The following is an 18,489-nucleotide window of genomic DNA, read 5'->3' as shown; positions in this document are numbered from 1 at the left end:
GATGTTACGTCACAGCTGTCCGTCTAGGCTCCCCCTTTTCCTCTTTGGTCCAGCGCTTGTTATTGTCCCCCTTCTGTCTCACCCGATACTCGGTTCCTGTATTGTGAAATACGTGTAGACCAGCTAGCTTCTTCTTTAACTATGCGGTCAATTGTGGGTTTAATAGCTGTAATTGGCGCCGCTACTTTCTATCTGTACATTCTGTCTTCTTACCTTCCGACCGGACCGCGACAACTCCCACCCAAAGCGACTGAAAATGAAGAAACGTCAGATATCGACATTAACAAGGACTTCAGAGGCGAAGTCAAAGAACACAGGTAGTTATTATGTAGGCTACAGTGTGTGGCTCTGACTCGTGCTTGCTAGCGACTTCAAATGAGTCAATGATTTCTTTCCATGCATCTTATCATCATTATTTTGGTCCAGGTACATCATTTATATTCAGGGTCGTTCCATGTCATTTCAGCAAGCCATGACACCCACCATTTCAGATTGTTCTGAAGTCGTTTCTGTAGTTAGAAACATAAGATAAGCATTCCTGCAACATTATTTTGTTGAAATATAATTTGATCTGAGTAATTAAGCTAATTGATTGCACCCATCTTGGCCATTTGAATTGATAGGATTCATATGATCAATAAATATAGTACCTAACATCTGATTTGGACCAAACTTTATTCTAACAATGAGTATGACATGAGGAATCCAAATAAATGGTCAAAAGCCACCCACTGATCCCCACGCATTTTTACATTTTACATTTTAGTCATTTAGCAGACGCTCTTATCCAGAGCGACTTACAGTTAGTGAGTGCATATATTTTGTATACATTTTCCACGCCAATCCCAACCCAACAACAAGTATAGAATATCCGTTTTCTATGTCTGACAAGTAGAATATGGAGCTGCGGCTTGTTTCTGCATCATATGTAATGTATTCTTAGTGAATTTGGTGATGTTTTCTTCCCCCTGTTCAAAGAAATTAGTAATTTAAGTTGTAGTCCCCTGTAGCTCAGTTGGTAGAGCATGGTGCTTTCAACGCCAGGGTTGTGGGTTCGTTTCCCACAGGGGGCCAGTATGAAAATGTATGTACTCACTAACTGTAAGTTTCTCTGGATAAGCGCGTCTGCTAAATGACTAAAATGTAAAAATGTTAGGTTTATGTCCCATCCTACATCCTGATATTATCAGGTTCTGACCACTAGATGGTGCTGTTCCTACAATTAGTTCATTAACCCCCCCCAATGCAAGTCAATGGTACCTATATTAGCATTTTCGTGCTTCATATCCCAATCATGTATAAGTAACATCATTTAGTTACACAATACATTTTTAGATACCTTAGGATGATTTGAACATGAAGCGGGAAAATACTAATATAGGTACCAAAGCCTGGTTGCTGTCATACCTTGTCAATAGACTGCTTAGAGGGTCAGGATGTAGGATGGGACGTAACAACTTCAACGACTCATTTCTCTCAACAGCAGAAAGAAAAACATCACCAAATTCACTGGGAACATGAATCCTGTAAATTAAAATGGCCAATTTGGATGCAATCAATTAACTTCCTTTCTCAGAGATCAAATTATATTTCAACAAAATAATGTTGCAGGAATGCTAATCTTCTCTGTTTCTAACAACAGAAACGATTTCAGAACAATCTGAGATGGTGGGTGTCAATCTGAGATGGTGGGTGTCAATCTGAGATGGTGGGTGTCAATCTGAGATGGTGGGTGTCAATCTGAGATGCTGGGTGTCAATCTGAGATGGTGGGTGTCAATCTGAGATGCTGGGTGTCAATCTGAGATGGTGGGTGTCAATCTGAGATGCTGGGTGTCAATCTGAGATGGTGGGTGTCAATTCTCTTTCTTGGGCTTTTTGAGGTGGAACGACCCATGCACCGATGAGTACCATGACTCATATACTGTAGTTGATTGATTGTCCTTTCATGTTCAAGTTCAGCCTCCCACTGTCACTCATACTGTAATGTGATTATTGGAATGCCTGTAAAGTTGAGAATGTTGAGAGTGCAACCTCATCCCCAAGCCCACCACTGCCTCCGCCCTCCAAGCCCCCATCGCCCTCATCAACCCCAGATCAGACAGGCCCTTGTCCCCCGACCGCCCTCATCAACCCCAGATCAGACAGGCCCTTGTCCCCCACCGCCCTCATCAACCCCAGATCAGACAGGCCCTTGTCCCCCCACCGCCTCATCAACCCCAGATCAGACAGGCCCTTGTCCCCACCGCCCTCATCAACCCCAGATCAGACAGGCCCTTGCCGCCAGCCACCCGCCCTCATCAACCCCAGATCAGACAGGCCCCTTGCCGCCAGCCACCCGCCCTCATCAACCCCAGATCAGACAGGCCTTTGCCGCCAGCCACCCGCCCTCATCAACCCCAGATCAGACAGGCCCTTGCCGCCAGCCACCCGCCCTCATCATCCCCAGATCAGACAGGCCCTTGTCCCCCACCGCCCTCATCAACCCCAGATCAGACAGGCCCTTGCCGCCAGCCACCCGCCCTCATCAACCCCAGATCAGACAGGCCCCTTGTCCCCCACCGCCCTCATCAACCCCAGATCAGACAGGCCCTTGTCCCCCACCGCCCTCATCAACCCCAGATCAGACAGGCCCTTGTCCCCCACCGCCCTCATCAACCCCAGATCAGACAGGCCCTTGTCCCCACCGCCCTCATCAACCCCAGATCAGACAGGCCCTTGTCCCCCACCGCCCTCATCAACCCCAGATCAGACAGGCCCTCGCCGCCAGCCACCCGCCCTCATCAACCCCAGATCAGACAGGCCCTTGCCGCCAGCCACCCGCCCTCATCAACCCCAGATCAGACAGGCCTTTGCCGCCAGCCACCCGCCCCCAGCCCCCAGATCAGACAGGCCCTTGCACGCCAGCCACCCGCCCCAGCCCCAGATCAGACAGGCCCTTGTCCCCCACCGCCCTCATCAACCCCAGATCAGACAGGCCCTTGTCCCCACCGCCCTCATCAACCCCAGATCAGACAGGCCCTTGTCCCCACCGCCCTCATCAACCCCAGATCAGACAGGCCCTTGTCCCCCACCGCCCTCATCATCCCCAGATCAGACAGGCCCTTGTCCCCCACCGCCCTCATCAACCCTAGATCAGACAGGCCCTTGCCGCCAGCCACCCGCCCTCATCAACCCCAGATCAGACAGGCCCTTGTCCCCCACCGCCCTCATCAACCCCAGATCAGACAGGCCCTTGTCCCCACCGCCCTCATCAACCCCAGATCAGACAGGCCCTTGTCCCCCACCGCCCTCATCAACCCCAGATCAGACAGGCCCTTGTCCCCGACCGCCCTCATCAACCCCAGATCAGACAGGCCCTTGTCCCCCACCGCCCTCATCAACCCCAGATCAGACAGGCCCTTGCCGCCAGCCACCCGCCCTCATCAACCCCAGATCAGACAGGCCCTTGTCCCCCACCGCCCTCATCAACCCCAGATCAGACAGGCCCTTGCCTCCAGCCACCCGCCCTCATCAACCCCAGATCAGACAGGCCCTTGTCCCCACCGCCCTCATCAACCCCAGATCAGACAGGCCCTTGTCCCCCACCGCCCTCATCAACCCCAGATCAGACAGGCCCTTGTCCCCCACCGCCCTCATCAACCCCAGATCAGACAGGCCCTTGCCGCCAGCCACCCGCCCTCATCAACCCCAGATCAGACAGGCCCTTGCCGCCAGCCACCCGCCCCTCATCAACCCCAGATCAGACAGGCCTTTGCCGCCAGCCACCCGCCCCAGCCCCAGATCAGACAGGCCCTTGCCGCCAGCCACCCGCCCCAGCCCCAGATCAGACCGGCCCTTGCCGCCAGCCACCCGCCCTCATCAACCCCAGATCAGACAGGCCCTTGCCTCCAGCCACCCGCCCTCATCAACCCCAGATCAGACAGGCCCTTGTCCCCCGACCGCCCTCATCAACCCCAGATCAGACAGGCCCTTGTCCCCCCACCGCCCTCATCAACCCCAGATCAGACAGGCCCTTGTCCCCCACCGCCCTCATCAACCCCAGATCAGACAGGCCCTTGTCCCCCACCGCCCTCATCAACCCCAGATCAGACAGGCCCTTGTCCCCCACCGCCCTCATCAACCCCAGATCAGACAGGCCCTTGCCGCCAGCCACCCGCCCTCATCAACCCCAGATCAGACAGGCCCTTGCCTCCAGCCACCCGCCCTCATCAACCCAAGATCAGACAGGCCCTTGTCCCCGACCGCCCTCATCAACCCCAGATCAGACAGGCCCTTGTCCCCCACCGCCCTCATCAACCCCAGATCAGACAGGCCCTTGTCCCCCACCGCCCTCATCAACCCCAGATCAGACAGGCCCTTGTCCCCCACCGCCCTCATCAACCCCAGATCAGACAGGCCCTTGTCCCCCACCGCCCTCATCAACCCCAGATCAGACAGGCCCTTGCCGCCAGCCACCCGCCCTCATCAACCCCAGATCAGACAGGCCCTTGTCCCCCACCGCCCTCATCAACCCCAGATCAGACAGGCCCTTGCCGCCAGCCACCCGCCCTCATCAACCCCAGATCAGACAGGCCCTTGTCCCCACCGCCCTCATCAACCCCAGATCAGACAGGCCCTTGCCTCCAGCCACCCGCCCTCATCAACCCCAGATCAGACAGGCCCTTGTCCCCCACCGCCCTCATCAACCCCAGATCAGACAGGCCCTTGTCCCCCACCGCCCTCATCAACCCCAGATCAGACAGGCCCTTGTCCCCCACCGCCCTCATCAACCCCAGATCAGACAGGCCCTTGCCGCCAGCCACCCGCCCTCATCAACCCCAGATCAGACAGGCCCTTGCCGCCAGCCACCCGCCCTCATCAACCCCAGATCAGACAGGCCTTTGCCGCCAGCCACCCGCCCCAGCCCCAGATCAGACAGGCCCTTGCCGCCAGCCACCCGCCCCAGCCCCAGATCAGACCGGCCCTTGCCGCCAGCCACCCGCCCTCATCAACCCCAGATCAGACAGGCCCTTGCCTCCAGCTACCCGCCCTCATCAACCCCCAGATCAGACAGGCCCTTGTCCCCGACCGCCCTCATCAACCCCAGATCAGACAGGCCCTTGTCCCCCACCGCCCTCATCAACCCCAGATCAGACAGGCCCTTGTCCCCCACCGCCCTCATCAACCCCAGATCAGACAGGCCCTTGTCCCCACCGCCCTCATCAACCCCAGATCAGACAGGCCCTTGTCCCCCACCGCCCCTCATCAACCCCAGATCAGACAGGCCCTTGCCGCCAGCCACCCGCCCTCATCAACCCCAGATCAGACAGGCCCTTGCCGCCAGCCACCCGCCCTCATCAACCCCAGATCAGACAGGCCTTTGTCCCCGACCGCCCTCATCAACCCCAGATCAGACAGGCCCTTGTCCCCCACCGCCCTCATCAACCCCAGATCAGACAGGCCCTTGTCCCCCACCGCCCTCATCAACCCCAGATCAGACAGGCCCTTGTCCCCCACCGCCCTCATCAACCCCAGATCAGACAGGCCCTTGTCCCCCACCGCCCTCATCAACCCCAGATCAGACAGGCCCTTGTCCCCCACCGCCCTCATCAACCCCAGATCAGACAGGCCCTTGTCCCCCACCGCCCTCATCAACCCCAGATCAGACAGGCCCTTGTCCCCCACCGCCCTCATCAACCCCAGATCAGACAGGCCCTTGCCGCCAGCCACCCGCCCTCATCAACCCCAGATCAGACAGGCCCTTGCCGCCAGCCACCCGCCCTCATCAACCCCAGATCAGACAGGCCCTTGCCTCCAGCCACCCGCCCTCATCAACCCCAGATCAGACAGGCCCTTGTCCCCGACCGCCCTCATCAACCCCAGATCAGACAGGCCCTTGTCCCCCACCGCCCTCATCAACCCCAGATCAGACAGGCCCTTGTCCCCCACCGCCCCACCGCCCTCATCAACCCCAGATCAGACAGGCCCTTGTCCCCACTGCCCTCATCAACCCCAGATCAGACAGGCCCTTGTCCCCCACCGCCCTCATCAACCCCAGATCAGACAGGCCCTTGTCCCCCACCGCCCTCATCAACCCTAGATCAGACAGGCCCTTGTCCCCCGACCGCCCTCATCATCCCCAGATCAGACAGGCCCTTGCCGCCAGCCACCCGCCCTCATCAACCCCAGATCAGACAGGCCCTTGCCGCCAGCCACCCACCCTCATCAACCCCAGATCAGACAGGCCCTTGCCGCCAGCCACCCGCCCTCATCAACCCCAGATCAGACAGGCCCTTGTCCCCCACCGCCCTCATCAACCCCAGATCAGACAGGCCCTTGCCGCCAGCCACCCGCCCCAGCCCCAGATCAGACAGGCCCTTGCCTCCAGCCACCCGCCCCAGCCCCAGATCAGACAGGCCCTTGCCTCCAGCCACCCGCCCCAGCCCCAGATCAGACAGGCCCTTGCCGCCAGCCACCCGCCCCAGCCCCAGATCAGACAGGCCCTTGCCTCCAGCCACCCGCCCCAGCCCCAGATCAGACAGGCCCTTGCCGCCAGCCACCCGCCCCAGCCCCAGATCAGACAGGCCCTTGCCGCCAGCCACCCGCCCTCATCAACCCCAGATCAGACAGGCCCTTGCCTCCAGCCACCCGCCCCAGCCCCAGATCAGACAGGCCCTTGCCTCCAGCCACCGCCCCAGCCCCAGATCAGACAGGCCCCTTGCCGCCAGCCACCCGCCCCAGCCCCAGATCAGACAGGCCCTTGCCTCCAGCCACCCGCCCCAGCCCTAGATCAGACAGGCCCTTGCCGCCCAGCCACCCGCCCCAGCCCCAGATCAGACAGGCCCTTGCCGCCAGCCACCCGCCCTCATCAACCCCAGATCAGACAGGCCCTTGCCGCCAGCCACCCGCCCCAGCCCCAGATCAGACCGGCCCTTGCCGCCAGCCACCCGCCCCAGCCCTCATGATACCATCTGTGTTGTGATCCCTCCTTTCAGGCTGAAGTTCCCCTCAGACCTGGTAGAGCTAAGAGAATTGTCAGAGCTGTTACAGTTCTACAAGACAGAACACACTGGATACGTCCTGCTTCTCTTCTGTAGCGCATATATCTACAAGCAGTCCTTCGCCATCCCTGGCTCCTCCTTCCTGGTACACACTCACTCATTCACTCACTCACTCATTCACTCACTCAGAAGCAGAAATTGTAGACAAACATCTCAATATACAGTACCAGTGAAAAGTGTGGACACATCTACTCATTAAGGGTTTTTCTTTATTTTTACTATTTTCTACATTGTAGAATAATAGTGAAGACATCAAAACTATGAAATATCACATATGGAATCATGTAGTAACCAAAAAAGTGTTAAACAAATAATCCAAATATATTTCAGATTGTTCAAATAGCCACCCTTTGCCTTGATGACAGCTTTGCACACTCTTGGCATTCTCTCAACCAGCTTCACCTGGAATGCTTTTCCAACAGTCTTGAAGGAGTTCCCACATATGCTGAGCACTTGTTAGCTGCTTTTCCTTCTAAATAAATCACAGACAGTGTCACCAGCAAAGCACCCCCACCACACCATAACACCTCCTCCTCCATGCTTTACGGTGGGAACTACACATGCGGAGATCATCCATTCACCCACACCGCGTCTCACAAAGACATGGCGGTTTGAACCAAAAATCTCAGATTTGGACTCCAGACCAAAGGACACATTTCCACCAGTCTAATGTCCATTGCTCGTGTTTCTTGGCCCAAGCAGGTCTCTTCTTCTTATTGGTGTCCTTTAGTAGTGGTTTCTTTGCAGCAATTCGACCATGAAGGCCTGATTCACACAGTCCCCTCTGAACAGTTGATGTTGACATGTGTCTGTTACTTGAAATTTGTGAAGCATTTATTTGGGCTGCAATTTCTGAGGCTGGTAACTAATGAACTTATCCTCTGCAGCAGTAACTCTGGGTCTTCCATTCCTGTGGCGGTCCTCATGAGAGCCAGTTTCATCATAGCGCTTGATGGTTTTTGCGACTGCAATTTAAGAAACTTTCAAAGTTCTTGAAATGTTCCATGTTGACTGACCTTCATGTCTTAAGAATTGATGGACTGTTGTTTCAATTTGCTTATTTGAGCTGTTCTTGCCATAATATGGACTTGGTCTTTTACCAAATAGGGCTATCCTCTGTATACCACCCCTACCTTGTCAGAACACAGCTGATTGGCTCAAACGCATTAAGAAGGAAAGAAATTCCACAAATTAAGTTTTAAGAAGGCACACCATACACAAAAATGTATGCACGCATGACTGTAAGTCGCTTTGGATAAAAGCGTCTGCTAAATGGCATATTATATTATTATTACACCTGTTAATTGAAATGCATTCCAGGTGACTACCTCATGAAGCTGGTTGAGAGAATGCCAAGCGTGTGCAAAGCTGTCATCAAGGCAAGGGTGGCTACTTTGAAGAATCTCAAATCGTTTAACACTTTTTTGGTTACTACATGATTCCATATGCGTTATTTCATAGTTTTGATGTCTTCACTATTATTCTACAATGTAGAAAATTGTTTTTTTTAAATAAAGAAAAAACCTGGAATGAGTAGGTGTGTCCAAACTTTTGACTGGTAGTGTACATTATAAAACATGTTTGTAATCATATAATCAGCTCTGATTGCTGTTGATTCCTCTCTGTCCTCTAAAGAACATCCTAGCGGGTGCCCTGTTCGGCCCATGGCAGGGCTTGGTGCTAGCCTGTGTTCTGACCACTGTGGGCTCCACCATGTGTTACCTCCTCTCCCAGGCCTTCGGGAAACGCTACATCACAAAACTCTTCCCTGGCCAGGTCTCCATGCTGCAGAGGAAGGTACGTAGTCTGCACAACCCCCACGTTTAACAGGTGAACTCCCGTCATCCCAAGTTATTACAAGTATATGTAGCCGATGTGAAATGGTTAGCTGATTAGCGTAGGCCGATGTGAAATGGTTAGCTAGTTAGCGTTGCCGATGTGAAATGGTTAGCTAGTTAGCGTAGCCGATGTGAAATGGTTAGCTAGTTAGCGTAGCCGATGTGAAATGGTTAGCTAGTTAGCGTAGCCGATGTGAAATGGTTAGCTAGTTAGCGTAGCCGATGTGAAATGGTTAGCTAGTTAGCGTTCTGGTGGCAGTGTTCAATCTGTGACTTCACCTGCTCTGAGACCTAGAAGTAGCTCGCTCAGCGGCGAGGCTCGTGGCTTTGGTAGAGTGATCTGTAGGATGCCAACACTGACATTTGGCTATATGACCACTGGGTGGTAGATACAGATATTAACCAGCTCTCTTTTCCTGCCCTGGTTCCCAGGTGGAGGAGAACCAGTCCTGTCTGTTCTTCTTCCTCCTCTTCCTCAGGTTCTTCCCCATGACTCCTAACTGGTTCCTCAACATGTCCGCCCCCATCGTCAACATCCCTGTCACGTTCTTCTTCTTCTCAGTCTTCATCGGTAAGCAGGAGCAGAAACTGATTCAGTCTTTTCCTTCATTGGTCCTTTATAGTCCTTGTCTTATTAATATTCAGAGACAATCTCTCTATGATCCGTGTCTTTAGAAATTAGGATTTTATTTAAAAGATCATAACAAATTTAGCAATGATTGATGTTATGTTTCTGTCCTCTGTGTGTCTCATGTCTTTCTGTCCTCTGTGTGTCTCATGTCTTTCTGGCTTCTGTGTGTATCATGTCTTTCTGTCCTCTGTGTGTCTCATGTCTTTCTGTCCCTCTGTGTGTCTCATTATGTTTCTGTCCCTCTGTGTGTCTCATTATGTTTCTGTCCTCTGTGTGTCTCATGTCTTTCTGTCCTCTTTGTGTCTCATGTCTTTCTGTCCTCTGTGTGTCTCATGTGTTTCTGTCCCTCTGTGTGTCTCATGTCTTTCTGTCCTCTGTGTGTCTCATTATGTTTCTGTCCTCTGTGTGTCTCATGTCTTTCTGTCCTCTGTGTGTCTCATGTCTTTCTGTCCTCTGTGTGTCTCATGTCTTTCTGTCCCTCTGTGTGTCTCATGTCTTTCTGTCCTCTGTGTGTCTCATGTGTTTCTGTCCTCTGTGTGTCTCATGTCTTTCTGTCCTCTGTGTGTCTCGTGTGTTTCTGTCCTCTGTGTGTCTCATGTCTTTCTGTCCTCTGTGTGTCTCATGTCTTTCTGTCCTCTGTGTGTCTCATGTCTTTCTGTCCCTCTGTGTGTCTCATGTCTTTCTGTCCTCTGTGTGTCTCATGTGTTTCTGTCCTCTGTGTGTCTCATGTCTTTCTGTCCTCTGTGTGTCTCGTGTGTTTCTGTCCTCTGTGTGTCTCATGTCTTTCTGTCCCTCTGTGTGTCTCATGTCTTTCTGTCCCTCTGTGTGTCTCATGTCTTTCTGTCCTCTGTGTGTCTCATGTCTTTCTGGCTTCTTTTCCCTCTGTCCCTCTGTGTGTCTCATGTCTTTCTGGCTTCTAATCCCTCCAGGCCTGATCCCATACAACTTCATCTGTGTCCAGGCGGGCTCCATGCTGTCTGAGGTGTCCTCTCTGGATGACCTGTTCTCCTGGGGCAAAGTGCTACAGCTGCTGGGTATAGCTTGCATGGCCCTGCTCCCCGGGACCCTCATCAGACACCACAGCCAGACATACCTCAAACTGGATAATGGAGTCAACAAGAAGACTCTGTGAGCGAGCAAGGGTTTCCCAGTCCTGTGGAAATAACAACAAATAGAGGATGAAGTTGTAGGATATAGGAGTGCCTTGGTATTTTTGGATAGTCTGTATCCTATAAGTTCAGCTTCCATTTTTTTGTTAAGGCTCAGTGAGCATCCTGGGTCAACCTGGGTCAGCCTGGGTCAGCCTGTCCATATTCCTGTCAGTGGGCTGGATGCAGGAGGAAACATTGATTCAGTGTGAGAGAGATGGGAACTGAGGTTTCCCACAGTAGATGACCTCACATCAGAAGGGAGATGAGTACGTCTGTGAGTACGTCTCCATGTTAGAGAATGTATGGACCGAGTCTGTGTCTGTGTAAAGGTATTTTAAGCCATTTTGTGTTTTTATGGGTGAAGGGAGTAGACATATTAATTAAAATAATAGTGTTGGTGTTGTTCTTGTTTGATGAAGATACTGTAATTGAGAGACATGTATTTTTGGATAGACTACATTCTGTTGTTGTTGTTGTTGTTGTTGTTGTTGGTACACACGTGCCTTTAGAAGTGCCCTGTGTCTCTGTTTTAAACAGCTAGCTACCTCAAAGCGGAAAAGGATGTCCTGTGAAGACCGTTGTAGAGAGGGAAGGGTTAGAGGTATGTAGGTTTTGTCGTGTGTGTTATTACAAAGGGAATTGAATATCTTTTTTTTTACAACATATTTTTTCTGAATTGTTCCACCTGTATCGTTTTACTGCTGCCTATCACTAAGGGCTGGTTTCAATCGCTGAAGGTCAGCGGTACAGCGTGATTGAAATTTAAAGGCAATGTTCCCGTTTTAGCAGGCTACATTCGCGGTAAACGCTGCATATGTCGGCTCAGTTGGAAATGACCTTTAAATTTAGACCGCGCAATCTGTAACGCTTCAGTGATACAGATTGAATAGAGTCCTAAGTCACAATGAAATCCAGTCACCTTTGGTTGAATGTTTGTGTAAATATAAGGGTTTCCTTTTCTAATTGTCAACAAGTTATCAATTGTGAGGAATCTGTATTTTTTAAAATCTATTGTCACTTTCAAAATGTAAATGTAGTTTGCTGTCTGGACATCTTATTTGTCAATAAAAATAACATGTAAACAACCGGAGGGGGTAGATCAGCTTTAATATCAAATCACATTTTATTTGTCACATGCGCCGAATACAACAGGTGTAGACCTTACAGTGAAATGCTTACTTACAAGCCCTCAACCAACAATGCAGTTTTAAGAATAATAAATGTTAAGTAAACAATAGATAATTAAAAAATAAAAGCAGTAAAAAAACAGTAGAAATAACAGTTGCGAGGCTATATACAGGGGGTACCGGTGCAGAGTCAATATACAGGCTATATACAGCTATATACAGGGGGTACCGGTACCGAGTCAATATACAGGCTATATACAGCTATATACAGGGGGTACCGGTACAGAGTCAATATACAGGCTATATACAGGGGGTACCGGTACAGAGTCAATATACAGGCTATATATAGCTATATAGAGGGGGGACCGGTACAGAGTCAATATACAGGCTATATACAGGGGGTACCTGTACAGAGTCAATATACAGGCTATATACAGCTATATACAGGGGGACCGGTACAGAGTCAATATACAGGCTATATACAGCTATATACAGGGGGACCGGTACAGAGTCAATATACAGGCTATATACAGCTATATACAGGGGGGTACCGGTACCGAGTCAATATACAGGCTATATACAGGCTATATACAGGGGGTACCTGTACAGAGTCAATATACAGGCTATATACAGCTATATACAGGGGGGACCGGTACAGAGTCAATATACAGGCTATATACAGCTATATACAGGGGGGACCGGTACAGAGTCAATATACAGGCTATATACAGGGGGTACCTGTACAGAGTCAATATACAGGCTATATACAGGGGGTACCGGGACAGAGTCAATATACAGGCTATATACAGCTATATACAGGGGGTACCGGTACAGAGTCAATATACAGGCTATATACAGCTATATACAGGGGGTACCCGAAGTCAATATACAGGCTATATACAGGCTATATACAGGGGGTACCTGTACAGAGTCAATATACAGGCTATATACAGCTATATACAGGGGGGACCGGTACAGAGTCAATATACAGGCTATATACAGCTATATTTACATTTACATTTTAGTCATTTGGCAGACGCTCTTATCCAGAGCGACTTACAGTTAGTGAATACATTTTTTTTTTTATACTGGCCCCCCGTGGGAATCGAACCCACAACCCTGGCGTTGCAAACGCCATGCTCTATCAACTGAGCTACATATACAGGGGGGACCGGTACAGAGTCAATATACAGGCTATATACAGCTATATACAGGGGTTACCGGTACAGAGTCAATATACAGGCTATATACAGGCTATATACAGGGGGTACCGGTACCGAGTCAATATACAGGCTATATACAGGGGGTACCGGTACAGAGTCAATATACAGGCTATATACAGGGGGTACCGGTACAGAGTCAATATACAGGCTATATACAGGGGGTACCGTACGGAGTCAATATACAGGCTATATACAGCTATATACAGGGGGTACCGGTACAGAGTCAATATACAGGCTATATACAGGGGTACCGTACAGAGTCAATATACAGGCTATATACAGCTATATACAGGGGGTACCGGTACAGAGTCAATATACAGGCTATATACAGGGGGTACCGGTACAGAGTCAATATACAGGCTATATACAGCTATATACAGGGGGTACCGGTACAGAGTCAATATACAGGCTATATACAGGGGGTACCGGTACAGAGTCAATATACAGGCTATATACAGCTATATACAGGGGGTACCGGTACAGAGTCAATATACAGGCTATATACAGGGGTACCAGTACAGAGTCAATATACAGGCTATATACAGGGGGTACCGGTACAGAGTCAATATACAGGCTATATACAGGCTATATACAGGGGGTACCAGTACAGAGTCAATATACAGGCTATATACAGCTATATACAGGGGGTACCAGTACAGAGTCAATATACAGGCTATATACAGCTATATACAGGGGGTACCAGTACAGAGTCAATATACAGGCTATATACAGGGGGTACCGGTACAGAGTCAATATACAGGCTATATACAGGCTATATACAGGGGGTACCGGTACAGAGTCAATATACAGGCTATATACAGGCTATATACAGGGGGTACCGGTACAGAGTCAATATACAGGCTATATACAGGGGGGACCGGTACAGAGTCAATATACAGGCTATATACAGGGGGACCGGTACAGAGTCAATATACAGGCTATATACAGCTATATACAGGGGGACGGTGCACGGTCAATATACAGGCTATATACAGCTATATACAGGGGGTACCGTGCACAGAGTCAATATACAGGCTATATCAGCTATATACAGGGGGTACCGGTACAGAGTCAATATACAGGCTATATACAGGGGGTACCGGTACAGAGTCAATATACAGGCTATATACAGGGGGTACCGATACAGAGTCAATATACAGGCTATATACAGGGGGTACCGTGCGAGTCAATATACAGGCTATATACAGCAATATACAGGGGGTACCGGTACAGAGTCAATATACAGGGGGGACCGGTACAGAGTCAATATACAGGCTATATACAGGGGGGACCGGTACAGAGTCAATATACAGGCTATATACAGGGGGGACCGTGCACAGAGTCAATATACAGGCTATATACAGGGGGGGACCGTACAGAGTCAATATACAGGCTATATACAGGCTATATACAGGGGGTACCGGTACAGAGTCAATATACAGGCTATATACAGGGGTACCGGTACAGAGTCAATATACAGGCTATATACAGGGGGTACCGGTACAGAGTCAATATACAGGCTATATACAGGGGGTACCGATACAGAGTCAATATACAGGCTATATACAGGGGGTACCGGTACCGAGTCAATATACAGGCTATATACAGCTATATACAGGGGGTACCGGTACCGAGTCAATATACAGGCTATATACAGCTATATACAGGGGGTACCGGTACAGAGTCAATATACAGGCTATATACAGGGGGTACCGGTACAGAGTCAATATACAGGCTATATACAGGGGGTACCGGTACACGAGTCAATATACAGGCTATATACAGCTATATACAGGGGGTACCGGTACCGAGTCAATATACAGGCTATATACAGCTATATACAGGGGGTACCGGTACCGAGTCAATATACAGGCTATATACAGCTATATACAGGGGGTAGAGGTACAGAGTCAATATACAGGCTATATACAGGGGGTACCGGTACAGAGTCAATATACAGGCTATATACAGGGGGTACCGGTACAGAGTCAATATACAGGCTATATACAGCTATATACAGGGGGTACCGGTACAGAGTCAATATACAGGCTATATACAGGCTATATACAGGGGGTACCGGTACAGAGTCAATATACAGGCTATATACAGCTATATACAGGGGGTACCGGTACAGAGTCAATATACAGGCTATATACAGGGGGTACCGGTACCGAGTCAATATACAGGCTATATACAGCAATATACAGGGGGTACCGGTACAGAGTCAATATACAGGGGGACCGTACAGAGTCAATATACAGGCTATATACAGGGGGGACCGTACAGAGTCAATATACAGGCTATATACAGGGGGACCGGTACAGAGTCAATATACAGGCTATATACAGGGGGGACGGTACAGAGTCAATATACAGGCTATATACAGGCTATATACAGGGGGTACCGTACAGAGTCAATATACAGGCTATATACAGGGGTACCGGTACAGAGTCAATATACAGGCTATATACAGGGGGTACCGGTACAGAGTCAATATACAGGCTATATACAGGGGGTACCGATACAGAGTCAATATACAGGCTATATACAGGGGGTACCGTACGAGTCAATATACAGGCTATATACAGCTATATACAGGGGGTACCGGTACCGAGTCAATATACAGGCTATATACAGCTATATACAGGGGGTACCGGTACAGAGTCAATATACAGGCTATATACAGGGGGTACCGGTACAGAGTCAATATACAGGCTATATACAGGGGGTACGGTACCGAGTCAATATACAGGCTATATACAGCTATATACAGGGGGTACCGTACCGAGTCAATATACAGGCTATATACAGCTATATACAGGGGTACCGGTACCGAGTCAATATACAGGCTATATACAGCTATATACAGGGGGTAGAGGTACAGAGTCAATATACAGGCTATATACAGGGGGTACCGGTACAGAGTCAATATACAGGCTATATACAGGGGGTACCGGTACAGAGTCAATATACAGGCTATATACAGCTATATACAGGGGGTACCGGTACAGAGTCAATATACAGGCTATATACAGGCTATATACAGGGGTACCGGTACAGAGTCAATATACAGGCTATATACAGCTATATACAGGGGGTACCGGTACAGAGTCAATATACAGGCTATATACAGGGGGTACCAGTACAGAGTCAATATACAGGCTATATACAGGGGGTACCAGTACAGAGTCAATATACAGGCTATATACAGCTATATACAGGGGGTACCGGTACAGAGTCAATATACAGGCTATATACAGCTATATACAGGGGTACGTACCGAGTCAATATACAGGCTATATACAGCTATATACAGGGGTACCGGTACAGAGTCAATATACAGGCTATATACAGGGGGTGCCGGTACAGAGTCAATATACAGGCTATATACAGGGGGTACCGGTACAGAGTCAATATACAGGCTATATACAGCTATATACAGGGGGTACCGGTACCAAGTCAATATACAGGCTATATACAGGGGGTACCGGTACAGAGTCAATATACAGGCTATATACAGGGGTACCGGTACAGAGTCAATATACAGGCTATATACAGCTATATACAGGGGGTACCGGTACAGAGTCAATATACAGGCTATATACAGCTATATACAGGGGGTACTGGTACCAAGTCAATATACAGGCTATATATAGCTATATACAGGGGGTACCGGTACAGAGTCAATATACAGGCTATATACAGGGGGTACCAGTACAGAGTCAATATACAGGCTATATACAGGGGGTACCGGTACAGAGTCAATATACAGGCTATATACAGCTATATACAGGGGGTACCGGTACAGAGTCAATATACAGGCTATATACAGGGGGTACCGGTACAGAGTCAATATACAGGCTATATACAGGGGGTACCGGTACAGAGTCAATATACAGGCTATATACAGGGGGACCGGTACAGAGTCAATATACAGGCTATATACAGGGGTACGGTACAGAGTCAATATACAGGCTATATACAGGGGGTACCGATACAGAGTCAATATACAGGCTATATACAGCTATATACAGGGGGACCGGTACAGAGTCAATATACAGGCTATATACAGGGGGTACCGGTACAGAGTCAATATACAGGCTATATACAGGGGGGACCGGTACAGAGTCAATATACAGGCTATATACAGCTATATACAGGGGGTACCGGTACAGAGTCAATATACAGGCTATATACAGCTATATACAGGGGGGTACCGGTACAGAGTCAATATACAGGCTATATACAGCTATATACAGGGGGTACCGGTACCGAGTCAATATACAGGCTATATACAGGGGGTACCGGTACAGAGTCAATATACAGGCTATATACAGCTATATACAGGGGGTACCGGTACAGAGTCAATATACAGGCTATATACAGCTATATACAGGGGGTACCGGTACAGAGTCAATATACAGGCTATATACAGCTATATACAGGGGGTACCAGTACAGAGTCAATATACAGGCTATATACAGGGGGTACCAGTACAGAGTCAATATACAGGCTATATACAGCTATATACAGGGGGTACCGGTACAGAGTCAATATACAGGCTATATACAGCTATATACAGGGGGTACCGGTACAGAGTCAATATACAGGCTATATACAGCTATATACAGGGGGTACCGGTACAGAGTCAATATACAGGCTATATACAGCTATATACAGGGGGTACCAGTACAGAGTCAATATACAGGCTATATACAGGGGGGTACCGGTGCAGAGTCAATGTACAGGCTATATACAGCTATATACAGGGGGTACCAGTACAGAGTCAATATACAGCTTATATACAGGGGGTACCGGTACAGAGTCAATATACAGGCTATATACAGCTATATACAGGGGGTACCGGTACAGAGTCAATATACAGCTATATACAGGGGTACCAGTACAGAGTCAATATACAGGCTATATACAGGGGGTACCGGTACAGAGTCAATATACAGGCTATATACAGGGGGTACCGGTACAGAGTCAATATACAGGCTATATACAGGGGGTACCGGTACAGAGTCAATATACAGGCTATATACAGGGGGTACCGGTACAGAGTCAATATACAGGCTATATCCAGGGGGTACCGGTACAGAGTCAATATACAGGCTATATACAGCTATATACAGGGGGTACCGGTACCGAGTCAATATACAGGCTATATACAGCTATATACAGGGGGTACCAGTACAGAGTCAATATACAGGCTATATACAGCTATATACAGGGGGTACCGGTACCGAGTCAATATACAGGCTATATGCAGCTATATACAGGGGGTACCGGTACAGAGTCTATATACAGGGGGTACCGGTACAGAGTCAATATACAGCTATATACAGGGGGTACCGGTACAGAGTCAATATACAGGCTATATACAGCTATATACAGTGGGGGAAAAAAGTATTTAGTCAGCCACCAATTGTGCAAGTTCTCCCACTTAAAAAGATGAGAGAGGCCTGTAATTT

The 18,489-nt window shown here is 49.4% G+C and overlaps 1 protein-coding gene and 1 non-coding gene across 2 annotated transcripts; both read left to right on the top strand.

The window, feature by feature from the left end:
• The first annotated feature begins 45 nt into the window (after nt 1-45).
• Nucleotides 46-11,727, top strand: LOC121561909 (transmembrane protein 41A-A). The gene is made up of 5 exons (XM_041874335.2): nt 46-317; nt 6,977-7,127; nt 8,678-8,839; nt 9,313-9,451; nt 10,441-11,727. The coding sequence occupies exons 1-5, from the start codon at nt 142-144 to the stop codon at nt 10,641-10,643; spliced, it is 831 nt and encodes a 276-aa protein (XP_041730269.1). The 5' UTR covers nt 46-141; the 3' UTR covers nt 10,644-11,727.
• trnae-uuc lies at nt 1,000-1,073 on the top strand. The gene has a single exon. It is a non-coding gene; the product is annotated as a tRNA-Glu (tRNA).
• Nucleotides 11,728-18,489: the final 6,762 nt, after the last annotated feature.

Source organism: Coregonus clupeaformis, unplaced genomic scaffold (genome assembly GCF_020615455.1).
Source record: "Coregonus clupeaformis isolate EN_2021a unplaced genomic scaffold, ASM2061545v1 scaf1300, whole genome shotgun sequence".
Taxonomy (NCBI): domain Eukaryota; kingdom Metazoa; phylum Chordata; class Actinopteri; order Salmoniformes; family Salmonidae; genus Coregonus; species Coregonus clupeaformis.
The sequence above is the reverse complement of the archived record's forward strand: the minus strand, read 5'-3'. Positions and strand labels throughout refer to the sequence as shown.

Excerpts from the sequence above, each read along its gene's own strand:
- LOC121561909 (XM_041874335.2), top strand. The coding sequence starts at position 142 with ATGCGGTCAATTGTGGGTTTAATAGCTGTAATTGGCGCCGCTACTTTC. Across the intron at positions 318-6,976 it reads GGCGAAGTCAAAGAACACAG|GCTGAAGTTCCCCTCAGACC; the intron begins GTAGTTATTATG and ends CCCTCCTTTCAG. Across the intron at positions 9,452-10,440 it reads CTTCTTCTCAGTCTTCATCG|GCCTGATCCCATACAACTTC; the intron begins GTAAGCAGGAGC and ends TAATCCCTCCAG.